General features: G+C 44.2%; 1 protein-coding gene across 1 annotated transcript; it reads right to left on the bottom strand.

The window, feature by feature from the left end:
- Window positions 1–22,642, bottom strand: LOC143942703 (uncharacterized). The gene is made up of 4 exons (XM_077464083.1): window positions 22,519–22,642; window positions 16,273–16,599; window positions 12,378–12,431; window positions 1–1,953 (listed from the first exon to the last, which is right to left on the bottom strand). Exons 1-4 carry the CDS (start codon window positions 22,577–22,579, stop codon window positions 1,739–1,741), a joined length of 657 nt encoding a protein of 218 aa, XP_077320209.1. The 5' UTR covers window positions 22,580–22,642; the 3' UTR covers window positions 1–1,738.
- Between the last annotated feature and the right edge of the window lie 1,769 nt (window positions 22,643–24,411).

The following is a 24,411-nucleotide window of genomic DNA, read 5'->3' as shown; positions in this document are numbered from 1 at the left end:
GACTTTGGCGCCCCGATGTTTCTTTTTCCTCCACATTGAGGTCATCCTAACCAGATCTTCTGACGAAGCTGCAGAGGTTCCAGCTTCGGTCCCTTATCCTGTTCAGCCATCCATCTATCCAGTGGTGGCCCCTTCATTAGGGGTGCACAGGTGCCACCCCCCCTATCCATGTGTCCGGCCCCCTAACCTACATGAGGGGCATCGGATGCATGGACTCCAATGTTTTTTTTTTAAAGCACATGATTAGAGCCAGAGGCTCTAACAGGCTTCAAAAAAGTGTTGGCTCTTGTGTGCCACTTGTGTGACAATAGCGAATGAATATTCGCTATTGTCACACTGATTCTTTTCCAGGCCAATCAGAAAGCGGGTCCTGAGGCGCGTCACACAATTGGCTGAAATGACAGGCAATCCTTTTGGATGCCTAGGAGGAGGATGGAGGAGATGCACGGCGAAATCGAACATACGCCTTCCCGAAGCTACCCGGATCCAAGAGCCAGTCTTCCACCGGATTCAGCAGACTCACCTGCACCACCATAGCCATGGCGTGTCCCTCTGATGATGTGCAGAGAGATTCCCACCAAGCTGCCGGAGAAGAGCTCCTCGCCCTGCAGAACGCACGCCAAGCAGCTCCGGCACACCGTTCTGCAACAGAGAAGAAGCAGATCCTTACCGACCAAGAGGCCATCCGGGAGGTCACCGGCAAGCTAAGCCGCTGCGAGAACGGCCTGGACAAGGGTTACCAGGAGGGGACCGAGGAATGGGGTCTCAAAGAAGGAGCTATGGGAGATCTGAGAGGTCACGGGCAAGCTGAACTGCTGCGAGAACAGTCTTGACAAGGGCTACCAGGAGGGGACCGATGAATGGGGTCTCAAAGAAGGGGCTATGGGAGATCTGAGAGGTCACCGGCAAGCTGAGGCGCTATGAGAATGGCCTGGACAAGGGTTACCAGGAGGGGACCGAGGTATGGGGCCTCAAAAAAGGAGCTATGGGAGATCTGAGAGGTCACGGGCAAGCTGAGCCACTGCGAGAATGGTCTTGACAAGGGCTACCAGGAGGAGACATATGAATGGGGTCTCAAAAAAGAAGCCATGGGAAATCTGCCCCTGGACTCCCCACAGGCGGTGCAGGAATTGGAGGAGGCAGTGAGGACACATTGAAAAAAGGTGAGCAGAAAAACTGCGTCTCTACAACTAGTGACCCAACCAACCGACCGAGGGGGGGGGGGGGGGTTGGGATTGCAGGTGACCTGTTGTTGTTTGCCGCCCCCCCCCAAAAAATAAACCACCGGCTGCCACCACCAGCTCCCATCCATACAGTTGCCTCATCCGTACCTCTACCCTGTTGATGGCCTTCAAATATAGATGAAAGGACCAAGGGACTCTGCACTTCTCCTAGGAGTGCCGTATCTACACTCTTTGGAGTTGTGATCAGGAAGGCTGTGTGATTGCAGCTGAATACAGAGATTCTACAATAAAACCGTGTTACAGCAAATTACACAAAATAGTAAACTTTGCACAAAAAAAGCAAAAAAAAATAAGAAAATGACTTCACCGGAAACGCCCTAAAAAAACAAAAAAATAGATCCTCTTTTGTGGGCGTAGGCTGCTGTTTTTTTCTGTGTGTTCCTCCCTGTTGTGCACTTTGTCGTGGAAAAATCTTTGTGTTGAGCAAATCTTTTTTTGTTTTTTTTTTTGCTTCCAGATGTTGCGATAGAAGTTTCAGCGTATGGGTTTCTATCTTATTGGGCCAAGACATAAACGGTGGTGGGATGAGCCCCATCAGTTACATTAAAATCCAGATTCCTTGTTGGAAGTCGGGTGGCCGCGCCATCACACAAACCTTTCCCGCATTTCCCGTAGTGAGCCACGAACCAAGAGAGGGCCATGAAAACGCAGGCGGCCACCACGACCCTTATGAAGTTCAAGACGCTGTAATCTCCTTCTGTATTTCTTCCTGCAATGACAGATAAGACTGCAGAGGTTAATCCGTCTTTCAAATGACCTTCTAAATGTGACTGTTCAGTTGGGTTTCTATGTTCAGCCATATCAGGCTGAGAAAAGGCTGACCGCTATGTCCACCAATGGGTCAACCGGCAGGAAGTCAAGTGTGTGCAGGAATATATCGTCCCTCAAAATGTCATTGAATGATAGGGAAATAAAATCCTATGCGATATTGTTCATAGCAGATACATGGAGGTATATCAATACAAACATATGTAACATTTACAGTATATACACATACATGGTGACAATGGTATTGATTGCTGGATCAAAACTGAACAAATTAGGGAATTGTATATTAGAGTTTACACAAATGGTAACCCTACCCCCTAATCTGACCATGGTTCTTAGTTGAAAACCTAACACTCAACCCTAACCTTGATACTTAACCCTAACACGTATTCCTTACACTTATAGCATTCACATACACTTTATCCTTTCCCCTTCTCTGACCACAACTCTTAGTATAACACTTAACCCTAACTCAAAACTTAACCCTAACCTTATTACTTAACCCTAACCTTAATGCTTAACCCTAACATCTATTCTTAACACCAGTACGTATCCTTAACCTACTCCTACCCTGATCCAAACACGTAATCTTGACTTGTAAACATAACACTCAACCCTTAAACAGAACCAGCTTTGTAATCCAGCACCTAACCCTACACTTAACCCTTACACTTATTCCTAACACTAGCACTTGATTTAGCCCAAAAGCTAACCTTGTTAGAATTCATATACATTGTATCCTTTCCCCTTCTCTGACCACAACTCTCAGTATACCTCAAAGCCCTTGTACACACGGTCGGACATTCCGACGGAAAATGTCCGATCGGACCGTGTTGTCGGATAATCTGACCGTGTGTGGTCTACATCGGACTGTTTACTTCGGAATATCCGACGGACCAAGTTTTCCAGCTTGGCTATAAAACTTTCCGACAACATAATTCGATCGGACCTTGTCCGATCGTGTGTAGAGAATTCCGATCGGACAAAGTGCTACGCATGCTCAGATCAAATTCCTATACCAAAGCTATTGGCTACTAGCGTGAACGTAGTCTCGTCGTAACGAAATAACGTCATCACGCTCTGAATGAATTTTTCGACAACTTTGTCCGACCGTGTGTATGCAACAGTTTCGGACAAAATCCGTCAGACAAAATCTGACGGATTTGGTTGTCGGAATGACCGTGTGTACAAGGGCTAACACTTAACCATCACTCAGCGCTTAACCCTAACCTTAATACTTAACCCAAACATCTAAACACCAGTACTTGACCTTAACCTGCCCCTACCATCATCCTAACATTTAACTTTGACTATAAAATGTAAATATAACACTTAATCCTTACACTTAACCATTACCCTAACCCAACACTTATCCCTAACCCTAGAGCTTGCAAACTGCTCTGACCATAACTTTTAGTAATAACTTTAAGACTTAACCCTCACCAGACACTTAACCCAAACCTTAACCCTAACACATAATACTAAGCACTTGACCTTAAACCTTAACCTGACCCTAGCCCTCACTGTAACACTTAACCTTGATTTTGAAGGTTTAAAATTGAACCCTAACACTTAATCATTATCCTAGCCCCAAACTTAACCCTAACCTTGTTGAAATTTACATACACTTTAACTTTTCCCCTTCCTTTACCACGACTCTCAGTATAACACTTAACCCTAATACTTAACCCTAACATTTATTCCTAACACTAGCATCTGACCTTAAAGCTTAACCTGCCCCTACCCTCATCAAAACACTTAACCTTGACTATATCATGTTAATCTAATACTAAACCCTTACACTAAACCATTACAGTAACCCAACACTTAACCATACATTTTGCAAACTGCTCTGACCATAACTTTTAGTAATCATTTTAAGAATTAACCCTCACCCAACACTTAACCCAAACCCTTTTTCTTAACCCTGAACACGTATTCTTAATACTAGCATTTGACCTTAAACCTTAATCCAAGCCTGGCCCTCACTGTAATACATAACCTTGATTTTAAAAGTTTAAAATTGAACCCTAACTACACTTTAATCTTTCCCCTTCATTGACTACAACTCCCAGTATAACCCTAACACACAACCCTCACCCAACACTTAACCATAGTACTTAACCATAACTCTTAACCTGACCCTAGTTCCTTAAACTAACTCTTATTCTAAATGTTAACTTTATATACCATAATATTATTATATTATTAATGTTAAAATACAATAACCCCCACAATCTAATTTTGAACCATACCCTAACTACTAAACCAAACCGCTAATGCTGAATTAACCCCTACACCATTGGATGCCAAAAAGCTACCGATCCTGCTTGGTGGGAATGAGATGTTGTGCTGTAGATAAGGTTTATATCTTTCTGGAGAAGGTCTGAAGGGTGTATTGTTAGGTTTGGAAGGGTAGTGAGCAGACAAGTACTGATTATCGGGACTACCGGGAGTTTCCTGGTGGGTCGATGGCTCAGTGGGCCGGTCAGGTGCAGTCCTGAAGCCACTCTGACAGTGAGTTGATGTGAAAGGGGCTGCTGATGGGGACATTCTGATGTGGAGGGGGCTGCTGATGGGGACACACTGATGTGAAGGGGGCTGCTGATGGGGACACACTGATGTGAAGGGGGCTGCTGATGGGGACACACTGATGTGAAGGGGGCTGCTGATGGGGACACACTGATGTGAAGGGGGCTGCTGATGGGGACACACTGATGTGAAGGGGGCTGCTGATAGGGGCACTCTGATGGGGACACACTGATGTGAAGAGGGCTGCTGATGGGGACACCCTGATGTGAAGAGGGCTGCTGATGGGGACACACTGATGTGAAGAGGGCTGCTGATGGGGACACGCTGATGTGAAGGAGGCTGCTGATAGGGACACTCTGATGGGGACACACTGATAGGGACACACTGATGTGAAGAGGGCTGTTGATGGGGACACACTGATGTGAAGGGGGCTACTGATAGGGACACTCTGATGGGGACACACTGATGTAAGGGGGGCTGCTGATAGGGACACACTGATGTAAGGGGGGCTGCTGATGGGGACACACTGATGTAAGGGGGGCTGCTGATGGGGACACACTGATGTAAGGGGGGCTGCTGATGGGGACACACTGATGTGAAGGGGGCTGCTGATGGGGATACACTGATGTGAAGGGGGCTGCTGATGGGGACACTCGGATGTGAAGGGGGCTGCTGATGGGGACACTCGGATGTGAAGGGGGCTGCTGATGGGGACACTCGGATGTGAAGAGGGCTGCTGACGGGGACACTCGGATGGGGACACACCGATGTGAAGGGGGCTGCTGATGGGGACACTCTGATGGGGACACTCTGATGTGAAGGGGGCTGCTGATGGGGACACTCTGATGTAAGGGGGACGCTGTTGGGGACACACTGATATAAGGGGGGTGCTGATGGGGACACTCTGATGTGAAGAGGGCTGCTGATGGAGACACACTGATGTGAAGGGGGCTGCTGATGTAGAAACTCTAATGGGGACACACTGATGTGAAGGGGGCTGCTGATGGGGACACTCTGATTGGGACACTCTGATGGGGACACTCTGATTGGGACACTCTGATGGGGACACACTGATGATGTGAAGGGGGCTGCTGATGGGGAAACACTGATGTGAAGGAGGCTACTGATAGGGACACTCTGATGGCGACACACTGATGTAAGGGGGGCTGCTGATAGGGACACACTGATGTAAGGGGGGCTGCTGATGGGGACACACAGATGTAAGGGGGGCTGCTGATGGGGACACACAGATGTAAGGGGGGCTGCTGATGGGGACACATTGATGTGAAGGGGGCTGCTAATGGGGATACACTGATGTGAAGGGGGCTGCTGATGGGGACACTCGGACTTGAAGGGGACTGCTGTTGGGGACACACTGATGTGAAGGGGGCTGCTGATGGGGACACTCTGATGTGAAGGGGGCTGCTGATGGGGACACTCTGATATAAGGGGGCTGCTGATGGGGACACTCTGATATAAGGGGGCTGCTGATGGAGAAACTCTAATGGGGGCACACTGATGATGTGAAGGGGACTGCTGATGGCGACACACTGATGTGAAGGGGGCTGCTGATGGGGACCCTCTGATGTAAGGGGGAAGCTGTTAGGAACACTCAAAATTAAAGTCGGCCGGTCATGGTGAAGTCCAGCCCCACATTTTTGTCCCAGGCCAGCTCTGGTAGTGAGTGAATGATGGTATGTAGAAGGGAGATGTGCAGAACTGATGCAGCACGAGAAAAGTCCTGGAGGAAGATAAAGATTCAAATGACATGTTTTCATGCTATCACCCACTGTAGCTAGCCCCTTTTGCCCTCCATGTGTTTAGATCTACCCTGCATTTAAGGACCTTTATTTTACAAAGTTGCAGTTTCAATTTTTTTTTTCTTTCATTGTCAGAAAGCAGAGTGTGATTTTTTTGTTAAAAATGTTTCCTGTTGGTGGCTGCAACTTTATTTTTATCTCAGAAAACCGCATCGCGTGCAAAGTGTCGTCTTTTTCTATGATGCCTTTTAAGTTTGACTTTTATAGGAAGCGATTCCCACTGACCAAATCAAATGCTAAAATGAAAATAAAATATATTGCGTTGCATTACCTGGTATGTTTGGTTATTTTATGTTTTTAGATTTATTGGTGAACAATACAATGCCTAAAAAGTGCGAAAAATAACTCAACGGTGCTTCTTGAATTACTGTACAAAATCACAATTTTCCTAAATCACTCGTAGCAAGGTTCCAGGCCTCCTTCAGTCTAATGAGACCCTCCAGGGCCAGAGATAGCTGACAGCCTTCTGTATGTAGTAGTTTGTAAGGCATAGTGCGTGCAAAGATGGTGAAAGTCATTGGGCGCCAGACACTTTTTGAATGCAAATGCAAAAGACAATTTATTTCTCTTTTCTGGGGGAAAGACGGTTAGGGCCAGGACACCCTTAGGTAATTGCAAGTTCAGTTGGCAGACTCCGAGACTTCAACAGGAGGACAACCATGCAGTGGAAGGCATCAAGAAACACGCCACGTCTGCACGTGCAGGAATGTTATCTCCTATGGCAACAGTCTTTAACAGTTCCTAACTTGAAGTTTTAACAGTTCCTTCACTTCCACTACAATCTCTCCTTGTAGTTCTTCAGCCCACTGGACTCCTGGTCTCTACCTAGAAGCACTGATTTACTGTCACTGAATCCCTTGAGCTCCTTCAATCTTCACGATAGTATCTTCCAAAAGCATCACCCCCACATCTCTTCTGGGTCCCTTGCTTGGCACTCGAGATACTTCTCAAGTTTCATCCACGTTGGCCTGCTCAGTCCCTGGCTTTACACACAAGGCTGCTCTGCAAGCATCACCTCCCCTGGTTGGATCCCTGGCTTGATACCCACTGAAGTTTCCCGTTTCTTCACCGTCCCCGGTTGGTGAGAATTCTGCTCCGGTACTTGCTTCAGTTACTCACTGGGGTCCCTGGTAATAAGGTGGTTGGTCCCTTACTGGTGACAGCTTCCCCTCTATCTCCGACCACGACAGGTTCTCCGGCCGGCAGAACCGGCACTTCTGGTTGGACTGCAAGCCGCAATTTCAACCCTACGCTGCTCTCTCACTTCCCTCACACAGCCTAGCAGCCAGATGTGCCCGGGATAGGCCCAATCTCCATCCTAGCAGCCCGGGCAATATGACACACGTCCACCCAGACAGCCGTCCAGGTGGCACAGAACACTGATCACCTGACTCAACCCAAATATATAGGTTCTCCCAGCAAGCCAAGGGATCCAAGAAAACCTCTGCCCATTGGCTGAGAAACCCCATATACACATAACCTGACCTTGGCCTGCCCTTCTCATATCTAGTACCACCAAGTACCTGTAGTAAGTATCCAGCCACCTAGTGTTAGAAGTTAAAAGTGCAACAAGGCCAAACTTAGGGAGAAATCAATAGATCTCAATCAATCAACCAGGATAACTACTCCTGACAAGTAAATTTGTCTGCCTAAACTCCAGGGTGCTACATCCTCAATAAAGAACTGTTGACTGGAGGGAAAATAGCCCAATATCATTCATTTGACCCCCATTCGATCAGATTTACAAGACAAGTAGATCTTAACCCACCCCCCCCCCCCCCTCCACAACTCCCATCATGCCTCTACCTGCGGGAGTCACGCTTGTAACTGTCAGTCTTGCAATACGTCATGGGATTTGTAGTTTTGCAACAGCTGGAGGGCCGCCAGGTTGAGACACATGCTTTCGGCAGTTTCTCTTCTAAATAAAAGTCCTTTTATTATGGGAAAGAGAAAAATATGGCTACATGGCCACTAGATGGCGCTGAAGATCATGATAAATACATATGCTTTTTTTTAACAAAAGATACAATGTAACAATTCTACAGAAACACGAGAGGGAATTAGTAAATAAATATAACTCATGGTTACATTTCTTTCTGGTGGTCTCTGGAATTGCTTTTTTTTCTCTAAATAATCTTTATTAAATGTTTAATTTTTCCTTTTTAGAACAACACATACATACAATTTATTAAACAAAACTCTTGTATCCAGTCAGAGTTAGACATTTGATTAACATATAGTGAACTATATATATATATATATATATATATATATATATATATATATTTTTTTTTTTTAAATTAATAAATATTTATTTATAAACATTTATTAATTAATATATAAATATATATATATATATATATATATATTATAATTAATTACACACATATATATATATATATATATATATATATATATATATTATAATTATATATATATATATATTATAAAATATATATATATATATATATATATATATTATAATTATATATATTATAAAATATATATATATATATATATATATATATATATATATATATATATATATATATATATATATATATATATAATTAATTATAATATATATATATATATATATATATATATATAATTAATTATAATATATATATATATATATATATATATATATATATATATATATATATATATATAATTAATTATAATATATATATATGTATATATATATATATATATATATATATATATATATATGTGTAATTAATTATAATATATATATATATATATATATAAATTAATAAATTTTTATAAATAAATATTTATTAATTAAAAAAAAAAAAAAATATATATATATATATAAATAAATATTTATTTATAAACAATCATCTATCATCTACCTCGAAGAGGTAAGAAAAGATAAAAAATTATCTCTATCTCTCCATTTATGTTCTACACCCTAACAACTTACAGTAACTAATTGTGATGAAATAAAGCCTGGAGTTCCAAACCATTTGCCCCAGAGTTTTATAAATCTATCTGGCATCCCCCTATGTTGATAAACCATATGTTCTGGAGGCGTACCCCTGAAGACGTGCGTGTGCACGAAACTCGTTTGGGGGAGCCTAGGTACTGACATCACGCTGCTGTTTCCAGTTCGGCGGCCATCTTAGCAAGTCCAGCTGAGATGGTTTGTCTTACTTAAGCTGCAGCCTTTTATGTTACTTTTAAGTGAGTACAGTAAGTTACTAGTACTGTAAGGTGGGTGGGCTCCTACGCATCAGGGGGGTACAGCTCATACAAGTGTAAGGGGCCTGCGTGTCCTGAGGGGCCCGGCGTCCCAGGGGCTGGTCCCAAGTTGGCACCTCCACTTTCCTCTTTTCCTTCCCCTACAGTAGTCCCAACTCCCTTTGGTGCCACCCGCCGCACTGGCTCCTGACTCCCTGCCAGTGGCATAGCATGCTGGAAGGAGGAGTGTCAGTTGGTGAGCTTGATGGGCACAGAAACTAATGTTTGCCCCCCCTGTAAAACCTGTGATTCAATCCACCTGCTCCTCTCCTCCCCCTTCTTTGATGGCCGCTGATCCACTCCGTCCCTGGGCTCAGTGTGCAGTGACAGGATATTTGGGAGGTGCGGCTGGCCTGCAAGGAGGGGATCCTCACACTGCTCTGTTACCTCCAGCATGCCTGAGCAGCATGACAGTTATCCCCGACAGCCACATTGAGAGAAGCTGCTGACTGAGAGCCCCCAGGGACCATTCATGCGAGAGCACTGACTAGACCCTGCCCCCTCTCTCCCCTTGACCCCCTCTCTCCCCCCTTGACCCCCTCCCCTCTCTCTCCCTCATCTCCTTTTCACTTTCTCCCTGACCCCCTCTCTCTCCCGGCTCTCTCTCTCAGCCCCCCTCTCTCTCTCTCTCTCAGCTTTCTCTCTCAGCCCCCCTCTCTCTCTCGGCTTTCTCTCTCAGCCCCCCTCTCTCTCGGCTTTCTCTCTCAGCCACCCTCTCTCTCGGCTTTCTCTCTCAGCCCCTTCTCTCTCCCGGCTCTCTCTCTCAGCCCCCCTCTCTCTCCATGTACTCTCCCTCTTTCAGCCCCCCCCTCTCTCCTTGCTCTCTCACTTTCCATGCTCTCTCTCAGCCCCCATCTCTCCTTGTGCTCGCTCTCTGCCCTTTTTCTCCGCCCCCTCTCTCTCAGCCCCCCTTTCCCTGCACTCTCTCTCCCTGCACTCTCTCTCTCCACCCCCCCCCTTTCTCCCTGCTCTTTTTCTCAGCCCCCCTCTCTCTCAGCCCCCCTCTCTGTCCCTGTTATCTCTTACTCCCTTCTCTCTCTCTTTCCCTGTCCCCCTCTCTCCTGCTCTCTCTCAGTCCCCGCACCCTCTCTCTCCCCCCGCACCCTCTCTCCCCCTCCGCACCCTCTCTCTCACTCTCCCTGCCCTCTCTCCATTTAACACTGGCAGAGGTGCTCTGACGGAGGCTCTTTACCACGTGATCAGCCGTGTCCAATCACGGCCGATCACGATGTCAACAGGAGGAGCCATTGATCGGCTTTTCCTCACTCACATCTGACAGATGGTATAGGAGAGCTGATCGCCTGTTCTCCTGACAGGATGGGTCTGTGTTGATTGCTTATCAGCGCAGTCCCTCCCTCAGATGCCCACCCAGGACCACCAGTATGCCGCCAGGACCACCAGGGATTGGCACAACCCTGGACCACCAGGTATGCCACCCTAGACCACCAGGGAAATGCCAATCAGTGCCCATCTCCAATACCTGGCAGTGCCATCAGTGATGCCTATCAATTCCATCTATCAGTGCTGCATATCAGTGCCCATCAGTGCCATGTATCAGTTCCCATCAGTGCCCAGCGGTTCTGCTTATCAGTGCCACCCATAAGTACCCATCAGTGCAGCCTTTCTGTGCCCATTAGTGTAACCTATCAATACCTATCAGTACCCACCAGTGCCGCCCATCAGTGCCGCCAATCAATGCTCATCAGTGCCGCCTACTAGTGCCCGTCAGTGCCGCCTACTAGTGCCCATGGTCAGTGCCGCCTACTAGTGCCCATGGTCAGTGCCGCCTACTAGTGCCCATGGTCAGTGCCGCCTACTAGTGCCCATGGTCAGTGCCGCCGGTCAGTGCCCATGGTCAGTGCCACCTTATCAGTGCCTGTCAGTGAAGGAGAAAACGTAGTTATTTACAAAATTGTATAACAGAAACAAAATAAATGTAATTGTTTTCAAAATTTTAGGAATGCTAAACAAATGAAAAATTTGTTTAGCAAAAAATAAAAACTGCAGAGGTGATCAAATACCACCAAAAGAAAGCTCTATTTGTGAGAATAAAATGATAAAAATTGTTTGGGTATAGTGTAGCATGACCGCGCAATTGTCATTTAAAGCGGGAGTTCCGCCGTTTTTTTTTTTTTTTTAAAGTCAGCAGCTCCAAATACTGCAGCTGCTGACTTTTAAAATAAGGACACTTACCCGCCCAGCGCACCCGCGATGTCGGCACCCAAAGCCGATCTCTCGATCGTCTCTCGAGTGCTGCCGCCGCCATCTTGGGTATGGGAAACAGGAAGTGGAGCCTTGCAGCTTCACTTCCCAGTTTCCTACTGCGCATACGCGAGTCGCGCTGCACAATAAGGATGGACCCGCTGTCTCTGGGATCCGTGTGTTTCACAGCGGGGGACCCGCAGGAAGTGGCGTAAATATCCACAGATTCTGCGGATATCTATGCCGGAAGTGGGTGCAAATACCTGTACTATACAGGTATCTGCACCCCCCTCCCCCCTGAAAGGTGCCAATTGTGGCGCCGGAGGGGGGGGAGGGTTTTAAACAGCGACAGCGCTGAAAGCTGAAAATTTGGCTTGGGCAGGAAGGGGGTGTAAGTGCCCAGTATCGAGGTGGTTAAACACGATTGGCTGACTTTAGGGTAGATTGAGTGAATATTCTGCCTTTAGTGCAGATGCAGTGTTTGCTGGATAGAATAGCAATTCCATAATTGATTTTTAATTGATCTCTTCAGCTTGTATCCTCTCACCTGTAGAAGATAATTGTGGGGACACAATCCTTTCTGTGTCTGAGCCATTGCAACCTGTTACGGTGGAGAAAAAAAAAAAAAAACATTTTTCAGCACATTGTATCATTCTCTGCAATATATTTACTCTATAATTAAAGACCTTATTATGGGTGGAATCTGAAGGGTTCTACTGACCTCTGTACACTGCCCTACATCCTACTGACCTCCGTACACTGCCCTTCATACTACTGACCTCCGTACACTGCCCTACATCCTACTGACCTCTGTACACTGCCCTACATCCTACTGACCTCTGTACACTGCCCTACATCCTACTGACCTCCGTACACTGCCCTACATCCTACTGACCTCTGTACACTGCCCTACATCCTACTGACCTCTGTACACTGCCCTACATCCTACTGACCTCTGTACACAGCCCTACATACTACTGACCTCCGTACACAGCCCTACATCCTACTGACCTCCGTACACTGCCCTACATACTACTGACCTCTGTACACTGCCCTACATACTACTGACCTCCGTACACTGCCCTACATCCTACTGACCTCCGTACACTGCCCTACATACTACTGACCTCTGTACACTGCCCTACATACTACTGACCTCTGTACACAGCCCTACATACTACTGACCTCTGTACACTGCCCTACCTATGACTGACCTCTGTACACTGCCCTACCTACGACTGACCTCTGTACACTGCCCTACCTACGACTGACCTCTGTACACTGCTCTACCTACGACTGACCTCTGTACACTGCTCTACCTACGACTGACCTCTGTACACTGCTCTACCTACGACTGACCTCTGTACACTGCACTACCTACTACTGACCTCTGTACACTGCCCTACATACTACTGACCTCTGTACACTGCACTACCTACTACTGACCTCTGTACACTGCCCTACCTACTACTGACCTCTGTACACTGCCCTACCTACTACTGACCTCTGTACACTGCACTACCTACTACACACACTGGTCAGAACTCCAGGCCTGTAACTAATTTAAGCAAGTCAACCTGCAGTATCAGATGTTGAGAGGGTGACCAATTACTCCCCAATCATTGTGCATGAAAAGTGAATGTCGAGTTTCTGGCTGAATCTAACTTTTTAAGGTAGGCTATGTTTGTATTTTTACAGGTCACAAGTTTTCTCCATGCAGTCCCTATCCTTAATTTTCATTGAGGGGGGCTTGCTGGTTAACTTCTTTAAAAAAAAAAATAAGAAAGAAAGGAAGCAATTCTTTAAAATGGTCACTAGAGGGCCCCAGCTACATTTGTTTCAAATAAGGACACTGACTTCTAACCAGTTGTAGAGTGGAATGCATCAGAATAATGGAGCTTGAGCTGCCAACTAGTGGTCTTTTTTTTTTTTGCCTTTTATAATTGCAAAGCATTAGTAGGCACGTCATGGGATCTACAGTATTTAGAAATGCATACATCATTCACACTATTTCCAAATTGCATTTAATTAAACAAATGTGTGAAATATGTATAATACATATATATATATATATATATATATATATATATATATATATATATATATTTATATATTATAATTTTTTATATTTTGGAGGAACACAGTTCCGGCACCTCCAGAGCTGAATGTATTTCATGGCAAGGTGTTGGGGTGTGTGCTGGGGGTCTATTAATGCTGGCTGCTGTCAAATCTATTGTTGCTGGAGGGGATTTATTTTTTGCAGAGGAAGAGGGTCTATTGTTGCTGGGGAGTTCATCTGTTGCTCATCGGAGATCTATTGTTGCTGGGGGTCAGTCATTGCTGGGAGGGATGTAATGCTGAGGGAGGGGTTCTTTTGATGCTGGCTACTGGGGGATAAATTGTTGCTGGTGGGGGATCTCATGTTGTGGGGGGGGGGGGGGGGGGGGGGCTCATTTGTTGCTGGGAGGCATCTACTGTTGAGGGAGGGGGTCTAATGTTGTTGTCTGCTGGAGGGTCTATTGATGCTGGCTGTTGGGAGTCCATTGTTGCTATGGTAGATCTATTGTTCCTGGGGTGTCCATTGTTGCTAGATCAAATTTTACAGACTTTCTTGTTATAATTAACATATTCCATACAAAATATTTAGCACCGCAAAATGAAACTTGATTCTGTATTCTCTAAATGGATGGTACTGGGAGGTGGGCAAAGGATGGAATCAAGGAATGGTGCTCGAAGGTGGGCAGGGGGTGGAGTCAAGGGGTGACTGCAAAGGCAGGGAGTTCTTGTACCTATTCTCTGGGGAAAAAAAAAATCCATATATATATATATATATATATATATATTTATTAATATATATATATATTTATTAATATATATATATATTTATTAATATATATTTATATTAATATAAATATATATTTATATTAATATATATATATATATATATATATATATATATATATATATATATATATATATATATATTTATATATATATATTTATATATATATATATATATATATATATATATTTATATATTTATATATATATATTTATATATATATATATATATTTATATATATTTATATATATATATATATATATATATATATATATACATACATACATATACACACACACACACACACACACACACACACACACGGTGCCTTACAAGTATTCGGCCCCCTTGAACTTGTCAACCTTTTGCCACATTTCAGGCTTCAAACATAAAGATATAAAATTTTTATTTTTTGTGAAGAATCACCAACAAGTGGGACACAATTGTGAAGTGGAACGAAATCCATTGGATATTCAGGGCCGGACAGACCATTGGGCTACTCGGGCACTGCCCGAGGGTCCCATGCCACTAGGGGGCCCCATCAGGGTTGCCAGCCTCAGTAAAACCAGGAACAGTATGTAAATCCCGAGATTATAGCTGCCCCACCTTTTCAGCCAATAAAAACATGTCTGTGTGTGTGATTGTATACTATGTGGCCCCATAATCTCTGATTGCCTAGGGGCCCCATAATCTCCTATTGCCCGGGGGCCCCATGAGTTGTCAGTCCGCCAGTGTGGATATTTTAAACTTTTTTAGCAAATAAAAAACTGAAAAGTGGTGCGTGCAAAATTATTCGGCCCCTTTACTTTCAGTGCAGCAAACTCACTCCAGAAGTTCAGCGAGGATCTCTGAATGATCCAATGTTGTCCTAAATGACTGATGGTGATAAATAGAATCCACCTGTGTGTAATCAAGTCTCTGTATAAATGCACCTGCTCTGTGATAGTCTCAGGGTTCTGTTGAAAGCGCAGAGAGCATCATGAAGACCAAGAAACACACCAGGCAGGTCCGTAATACTGTTGTGGAGAAGTTTAAAGCCGGATTTGGATACAAAAAGATTTCCCAAGCTTTAAAAATCCCAAGGAGCACTGTGCAAGCCATCATTTTGAAATGGAAGGAGTATCAGACCACTGCAAATCTACCAAGACCTGGCCGTCCCTCTAAACTTTCAGCTCAGACAAGGAGAAGACTGATCAGAGATGCAGCCAAGAGGCCCATGATCACTCTGGATGAACTGCAGAGAACTACAGCTGAGGTGGGAGAGTCTGTCCATAGGACAACAATCAGTCGTACACTGCACAAATCTGCCCTTTATGGAAGAGTGGAGCAAATTTCAACCCCCTTTTCCATATTTCTTTGCCTTTTTACATTTTTTATCTGGATTTTTTTTGTAAATAGCACAACCATGGCTCTGCTTAGAGAAGACCATCCACCAAACTCCAATGACTTGGTAAGGAACCAACAGACCAATGGTAACACTGAAGGAGCGGTAATGGACCCAAGGTAGGATGGGACAATTGTCCATGGCATGGGAAAACTATAACCTGGACACTATGTAAAGCCCCAAGACTTTAGTAACTTAAGCTGTAATGTAACTTACTGTACACTTGAAGGTCGTAGTACTGAGCACATAGTTGGGTCTTGGTTGTTGCATTTCTTAGTGTACTTGCTGTGTAAGTCCCCTGGTCTTCTCTGGCCAGCCCTGATATGTTCAGTGACCCATCTGCCATGGCGTACACTTTCCCTCTGTAGCGTTTATCCCGGACCTTAATAAAGCCGCCCATTCCAGTGGTGGCAAAATGGCGCCCAGCTGATAGCCACGTAATCTCGCCCATTATTCCATTGTGTTCCACTCTCAGTATGACATCTTGGCCCTCAGTACCATTCACAGTCCTCCTTTCCCCACAAAGACCGTCACATAATATACCTGATAAGGGTTAAAACAGATAAAGTCTTAGATAGTTGTTCAATTACTATGGCAAGATCTCTGGGCACATACCTGAGTACTACAGACAACAACCCACAGCATGGTATCACTTAGAGTGATATTAACATAACATGACATTGCCAGATAATACGACAGTGTGTGGGCTACAACGGACAGTTTCGGTCGGAATATCCGACCGACAACGTTTTAGAGCTGGGCTATAAAATTTTCCGACAACATGATCCGATAGTTTCTAGAGAATTCCGATTGGACAAAGTGCCATGGAAAATGGCACTTTGTCCAATCGGAAAATCCGATCATGTGTACGGGAGGCATAATACTCTCCAGATCAACCAGGGTTCCTCCAGAGGTTGCTAGGGGTTCCTTGAGCAATGAGCAATTTCTGCCTCTCGGACAAGTTCTCACTCACACCATTGATCTTTTTTAAGCTATCTCTAAGCCCTTGTACACAAGGTTGGACATTCCGACATAAAATGTCCGACCGGACCGCGTTGTCGGATAATCCGACCATGTGTGGGCTACATCGGACAGTTTCGGTCGGAATATCCGACCGACAAAGTTTTAGAGCTGCGCTATAAAATTTTCCGACAACATGGTCCGATCTGACTTTGTCTGATCATTTGTAGAGAATTCCGATTGGACAAAATGCCACGGAAAATGGCACTTTGTCCAATCGGAAAATCCGATCATGTGTACGGGGGGCATAATACTCTCCAGATCAACCATCTACACCAGCGTTGCTCAACCACTTCGTCCAATCGGAAGATCCGATCATGTGTACGGGGGGCATAATACTCTCCAGATCAACCATCTACACTAGGGTTGCTCAACCAGGGTTCCTCCAGAGGTTGCTAGGGGTTCCTTGAGCAATGAGCAATTTCTGCCTCTCGGACAAGTTCTCACTCACACCATTGATCTTTTTTAAGCTATCTCTAAGCCCTTGTACACAAGGTTGAACATTCCGACGGAAAATGTCCGACCGGACCGTGTTGTCGGATAATACGACAGTGTGTGGGCTACAACGGACAGTTTCGGTCGGAATATCTGACCGACAAAGTTTTAGAGCTGGGCTACAAAATTTTCCGACAACATGATCCGATCGTTTCTAGAGAATTCCGATTGGACAAAGTGCCATGGAAAATGGCACTTTGTCCAATCGGAAAATCTGATCATGTCTATGGGGGGCATAATACTCTCTAGATCAACCATCTACACCAGGGTTGCTCAACCACTTTGTCCAATTGGAAAATCCGATCATGTGTACGGGGAGCATAATACGCTCCAGATCAACCATCTACACCAGGGTTGCTCAACCAGGGTTCCTCCAGAGGTTGCTGGGGGTTCCTTGAGCAATGAGCAATTTCTGCCTCTCGGACAAGTTCTCACTCACAACATTGATCTTTTTTAGGCTCTCTAAGCCCTTGTACGCGGTCGGACATTCCGACCGGACTGCGTTGTCGGATAATCCAACCATGTGTGGGCTACATCGGACAGTTTCGGTCACAATATCCAACCGACAAAGTTTTAGAGCTGGGCTATAAAATTTTCCGACAACATGATCCGATCGGACTTTGGCCGATCATTTCTAGAGAATTCCGATCGGACAAAGTGCCACGCATGCTCAGATCAAATTACTAGACCAAAGCTATTGGCTACTAATCCTGAACATAGTCCCAGTCGTAACGAAATAATGTCATCACGTTACGTACGATCGGATTTTCTGACAACTTTGTCCGACCGTGTGTGTGCGCAACACAAGTTTAGGACAAAATCCGTCAGACAAAATCTGACGGATTTTGTTGTCAGAATGTCCGACCGTGTGTACAAGGGCTAAGGGGGTAATTCTTCCCAATAACAACAAGTTTAAGGAGCGTTCTTCCCGTTGACCATCACACCAATGTATTATGAGATGCAGATATCGTCATTTTTAGCAATGGTTTCCCCGAGATCGGAAACTTATTTCAAGGGTTCCTCTTTGTTGAAAATGTTGGGAAAGGCCGGTCCACAGCGTTATTTCTTATAAATATAAATTATCTGGTTCTATTTTATGTATTCAGAAAAAAAAATTGAGAAATCTTTTTTTTGAAGCAATCTACAGAGTCAATATTAGTTATTATGGGAGAACCAATTCCGTTTCACAAGGATAAGAAAAGTGTTGATGGGGGAAATGCGTTTTGTTGCATTGGCAGCTTTCCACATCCACAGCGCCTGAGCGTCTCCTGGACATCAGCCGACTCAGCAACTGACTGTTTATGAACAAGTCACTGGCCTCTTCCACGGCTTGCTGAAGACCCAATGCCATTCTCTCTCATGACTTGGGAAATAAATGTAGCATTTTGTTTACCAACATTAACACTCAAATTAACTTTTAGTTTAAATCAGCAAAATAAATTTATGACGCATCAAAACAAAACAGTTTTTTTTTTTTTTTACCACTTCAATAACTGGACACTTTCACCCCCTTCCTACCCAGGGAAATGTTCAGCTTTTAGCTCTGTCGTAATTTAAATGACAATTGTGTGGTCATGCAGCACTTTTATTACCCATATGAATTTTTTTGTGTTTTTTTTTAGACACATAGAGCTTTCTTTTGGTGATATTTAATCACTAGTGTGTTTTAAATTTTTGCTAAACAAATGAAAAACAAACAAAAATCCTCTTTGTTTTTGTTATATATTTTTGAAAATAAGTTCTTCTTCACTGATGTGCGCTGATGAGGCTGCACTGATGGGCACTGATGGGCACTGATGGGCACTGATGGGGTGCACTGATGGGCACTCACGAGGCTGCACTGACAGGCACTGATATGCTGCTCTGATGGGGCTGCACTGATGGGCATGCACTGATGAGGCTGCACTGATAAGCACCGATGAGGCTGCACTGATGGGCACTGATTTGTCGCACTGATTAGGCTACACTGATGGGCATGCACTGATGAGGCTGCACTGATTGATAAGCTGCACTGATATGCGGCACTGATGAGGCTGCACTGATGGGCATGCACTGATTTGTCGCACTGATTAGGCTACACTGATGGGCACTGATTTGTCGTACTGATTGATAAGCTGCACTGATGAGGCTGCACTGATGAGGCTACACTGACAGGTACTGATATACTACACTGATGAGACTGCACTGATATGCTGCACTGATGGTCACTGATATGCTGCACTGATGGTGCTGCCCTGATGGGCACTGATAGGCTTCACTGATGAGCATGCGCTGATGAGGCTGCTCTGATGGGCACTGATTTGTCACACTGATGGGCATGCACTGATGAGGCTGCACTGACATACTGCACTGATGAGGCTGCACTGATGGGTACTGATTGATATGCGGCACTGATATGTGGCACTGATGAGGCTGCACTGATATGCTGCTCTGATGAGGCTGCACTGATGGGCACTAATATGCTGCACTGATGAGGCTGCACTCATGGGCACTGATATGCTGCACTGATGGGCACTGATATGCTGCACTGATGAGGCTGCACCGATGGGCACTGATATTCTGCACTGATGAGGCAGAACTGATGGGCACTGATATTCTGCACTGATGAGGCGGAACTGATGGGCACTGATATGCTGCACTGATGGGCGCTGATATGCTGCACTGATGAGGCAGAACTGATGGGCACTGATATGCTGCACTGATGAGTCGGAACTGATGGGCACTGATATGCTGCACTGATGGGCAAAGCTATGCTGCACTAATGGACACTTATATACTGCACTGAGGAGGCTGCACTGATCATCAGAACACTGATGATCAGTGTCCTAATTATCAGTGTAAATGTCCCCTGTATCTGGAAAGCTGGTTATTGGCTTTCCATTCCTCTGACACTGACAGCACTGCAGAAGGAAATGCCAATGACTGGTATTTGTTTACATGTGAATGGCTGTTATTGGACACAGTTGATCACATGGTAAAGAGCCCACGTCATCGGCTCTTCACCCTGATCGGTGATGCTCTGTGTCCAAGGGACACCAGCTCATCACCGATCGATGCGATGCATGCCACGATGCGAATTACATCATATGGCATCCAGTCAGAGCGATAAAACCGCTGCCTCATGCCGTCATTCTCCTTTCATGCTGGGCGGGAAGGTGTTAAAGTAATCACAACATTTGTAGAAAGGCCTGTGTCCTGTCAGCATGCTGCAGAGAGATACCCTCCCGCTCTGTGTGGAAGCAGCCATCTCTCTACAGAGGTCAGACCCGCCCCTTGCTGACTCAAACTGCTGACGCAAAGCAAACTGTTAACTGCTTCAGCCCTGGAAGATTTTACCCCCTTCCTGACCAGAGCACTTTTTGCGATTCGGCACTGTCAATTTAACTGACAATTGCACGGTCGTGCAACGTGGCACCCAAACCAAATTGACGTCCTTCCCCCCCCCCACAAATAAAGCTCTCTTTTGGTGGTATTTGATCACCTCTGCGGTTTTTAGTTTTTTTTTGCGCTATAAACAAAAAAAAGAGCGACAATTTTGAAAAAGCAATATAACAAATATCCCCCAAAAATATATTTAAAAAACTATTTTAGGCCGATATGTATTCTTCTACATATTTTTGGTAAAAAAAAAAAAAAAAAAAATTGCAATAAGGTATATTGATTGGTTTGCGCAAAAGTTATATAGCGTCTACAAAATAGGATATAGTTCTAATTTATTATAATTTTTTTTATATTAGTAATGGCATTAATCTGCGATTTTTATCATGACTGCGACATTATGGCGGACACATCGGACACTTTTGACACTATTTTGGGACCATTGTAGAGCGATCGTTGCTATAAAAATGCACTGATTTACTGTGTAAATGACACTGGCAGGGAAGGGGTTAACCACTAGAGGGTGATCAAGTGGTTAAGTGTGTCCTAGACCAAGAAAAATTCATACAGGTAGTGCCATGATCGGTATTTGAGCCCCCTTATCCTACTGTTACAGAGCAGTAGACCACCAAGCCACCATGCTGCCCTATGCCTTTGAGTTGCCTATACGGTGCCATGCAATGTTTTTAAGACTATTTCTTGGGATTGATCCTTATGTGGAGTTTGGGTCTGAAATGAGCACAAGGAGGCTGCAAAACGGGCGCAAGGAGGCTGCAAAGGGGCGCAGTGAGGCTGCAAAGGGGCGCAGTGAGGCTGCAAAGGGGCGCAGTGAGGCTGCAAAGGGGTGCAGTGAGGCTGCAAACGGGCGCAAGGAGGCTGCAAACGGGCGCAAGGAGGCTGCAAACGGGCGCAGTGAGGCTGCAAACGGGCGCAGTGAGGCTGCAAATGGACATTGTTTACTCAGTAGCATTTTCCCACCCTAGGTTTATACTCGAGTCAATACATTTTCCCAGTTTTTTTTTGTGGTAAAAGGTACCATCAGCTTATGTTCGGGTCGACCTATACGCAAGTATATACGGTAATTAATTAATAATTTTTTGTATACTGACTACCTGACTGAACTAGAATTAGATGTCAGTGCAATACACTTTGCATCACAAAAAAAATATATATTTTCATTAGAATTTGTACAGAAAAATGTTACAAAAAAAAAAAAAAAAAAAGAAATAACACAATGAAAAGTACTAAATGTTTATGGAATTTATCGCCTTCAAATTCAACCCATTCTTCATATCTATTGTCCAAAATTCAAAATTCAAAAGTGCCTACGTCTGAATAAATAAAAGTTAGAAGAAGCAATTTCTTCCACAGTTATCAGCCACAATTAAAATTGACAATTTGTGTATTTTTTTTCTAAGAATAATTTTTTCTCCAACGACTTAATCACTGTGTAGGAATAGGGCAACAATGTATTTTCTAGGAATATTATTGTGCTAATGTATCAATCATTTTATTCAGGTACAATGCTACATTTTATAAAAGAAAACCAAAATACAAAAAGCAACTCACATTTTTGGAGACCAAGGAAAAGGAAGCCCAAAAACAGATGAAGCATCTTCTTCCAGATCATTGGGAGAGTTTGTGGTGAGCTGAGAAGGAATCCTATACTGTTACATAGATCGAAAAAAGGAACTTGTTTTGGAAAGCAGGACAACTGCTGATTATAAACCGTGAGGGCTGGACTAAGGGTTAGGTATGTTGTTGGCTTTGCGGCTCTTTACTTTTAGTGGCTACTGGTACTCAGGTGACCTCACATCTTCTGTGTTGGTTTTTGATACAGACCATTGGACCTGGTCCCAAGTGGAAGTGCCAGAGAGGAACACAGACGTTATGTCGAGAGTGGAAAAAAGGTGAAGTCTATAATCTGCACTTAGGTCAGGCCAGATGAAGGGTCAATACAGTAGGTAAGCATCATACATGGCTATAGAACATACCTTTCAATCTTAACATAGGATAAAAATGATCCAATTTAGCAGAGCAAAAATGTAATAGACCATTAAACACCATGATTGTGGAGACCATTGCATACCATGATTATGGAGACCATTGCATACCATGAGTATGGAGACCTTTACATACCATGATTATGGAGACCCTTACAAAACATGATTATAAAGACTTATATAGCATGATTTTGGAGACCCTTCCATACCATGATTACGGAGACTATTATGTATCACGATTATGGAGACCCTTACATGCCATGATTATGGAGACCCTTACATGCCCCGATTATGGAGACCCTTACATGCCCCGATTATGGAGACCCTTACATGCCCTGATTATGGAGACCCTTACATGCCCTGATTATGGAGACCCTTACATACCATGATTATGGAGACCACTACATGCCATAATTAGGGAGAACCTTACATGCCATGATTATGGAGACCCTTACATGCCCTGATTATGGAGACCCTTACATACCATGATTATGGAGACCACTACATGCCATAATTAGGGAGAACCTTACTTACCATGAATATGGAGACCATTGCATGCCATGATTATGGAGACCATTACATGCCATGATTAAGGAGACCATTGCTTACCATGATTATGGAGACCATTGCATACCATGATTATGGAGACCATTGCATACCATGATTATGGAGACCCTTATATACCAGAATTATAGAGACCATTACATACCATGAGTATGGAGACCTTTACATACCATGATTATGGAGACCCTTACAAAACATGATTATAAAGACTCTTATATAGCATGATTTTGGAGACCCTTCCATACCATGATTACGGAGACTATTATGTATTACGATTATGGAGACCATTACATACCATGATTATGAAGACCCTTACATGCCATGATTATGGAGACCCTTACATGCCATGATTATGGAGACCCTTACATGCCATGATTATTCTAGACCCTTACATGCCATGATTATTCTAGACCCTTACATGCCATGATTATGGAGACCCTTACATGCCATGATTATGGAGACCCTTACATGCCATGATTCTGGAGACCCTTACATGCCATGATTCTGGAGACCCTTACATGCCATGATTCTGGAGACCCTTACATGCCATGATTCTGGAGACCCTTACATGTCATGATTCTGGAGACCACTACATGCCATAATTAGGGAGAACCTTACTTACCATGAATATGGAGACCCTTCCATACCATGATTATGGAGGCCCTTCCATACCATGATTATGGACACCCTTACAAACCATGATTATGGAGACCCTTGATTTGGAGATTGTTACATACCATGATTATAGACCCCATTACATACGCCATTACATACCATGATTATAGAAACCCTTACATATCATGATTATGGAAATCTTTACATACCATGAAATTTGGAGATCGTTACATACCATAATTAGGTTGACCCTTACATACCATGATTATGGAGACCATTA

The sequence above is a fragment of the Lithobates pipiens genome, unplaced genomic scaffold (assembly GCF_037356315.1).
Source record: "Lithobates pipiens isolate NorthernLeopardFrog02 unplaced genomic scaffold, aLitPip1_a1.2 Scaffold_30, whole genome shotgun sequence".
NCBI classification, from domain to species: domain Eukaryota; kingdom Metazoa; phylum Chordata; class Amphibia; order Anura; family Ranidae; genus Lithobates; species Lithobates pipiens.
The sequence above is the reverse complement of the archived record's forward strand: the minus strand, read 5'-3'. Positions and strand labels throughout refer to the sequence as shown.

Excerpts from the sequence above, each read along its gene's own strand:
- LOC143942703 (XM_077464083.1), bottom strand. The coding sequence starts at position 22,579 with ATGATCTGGAAGAAGATGCTTCATCTGTTTTTGGGCTTCCTTTTCCTT. Across the intron at positions 12,432-16,272 it reads CTACGACCTTCAAGTGTACA|GTTGCAATGGCTCAGACACA; the intron begins GTAAGTTACATT and ends CCACCGTAACAG. Across the intron at positions 1,954-12,377 it reads CCCACAATTATCTTCTACAG|GAAGAAATACAGAAGGAGAT; the intron begins GTGAGAGGATAC and ends CTGTCATTGCAG.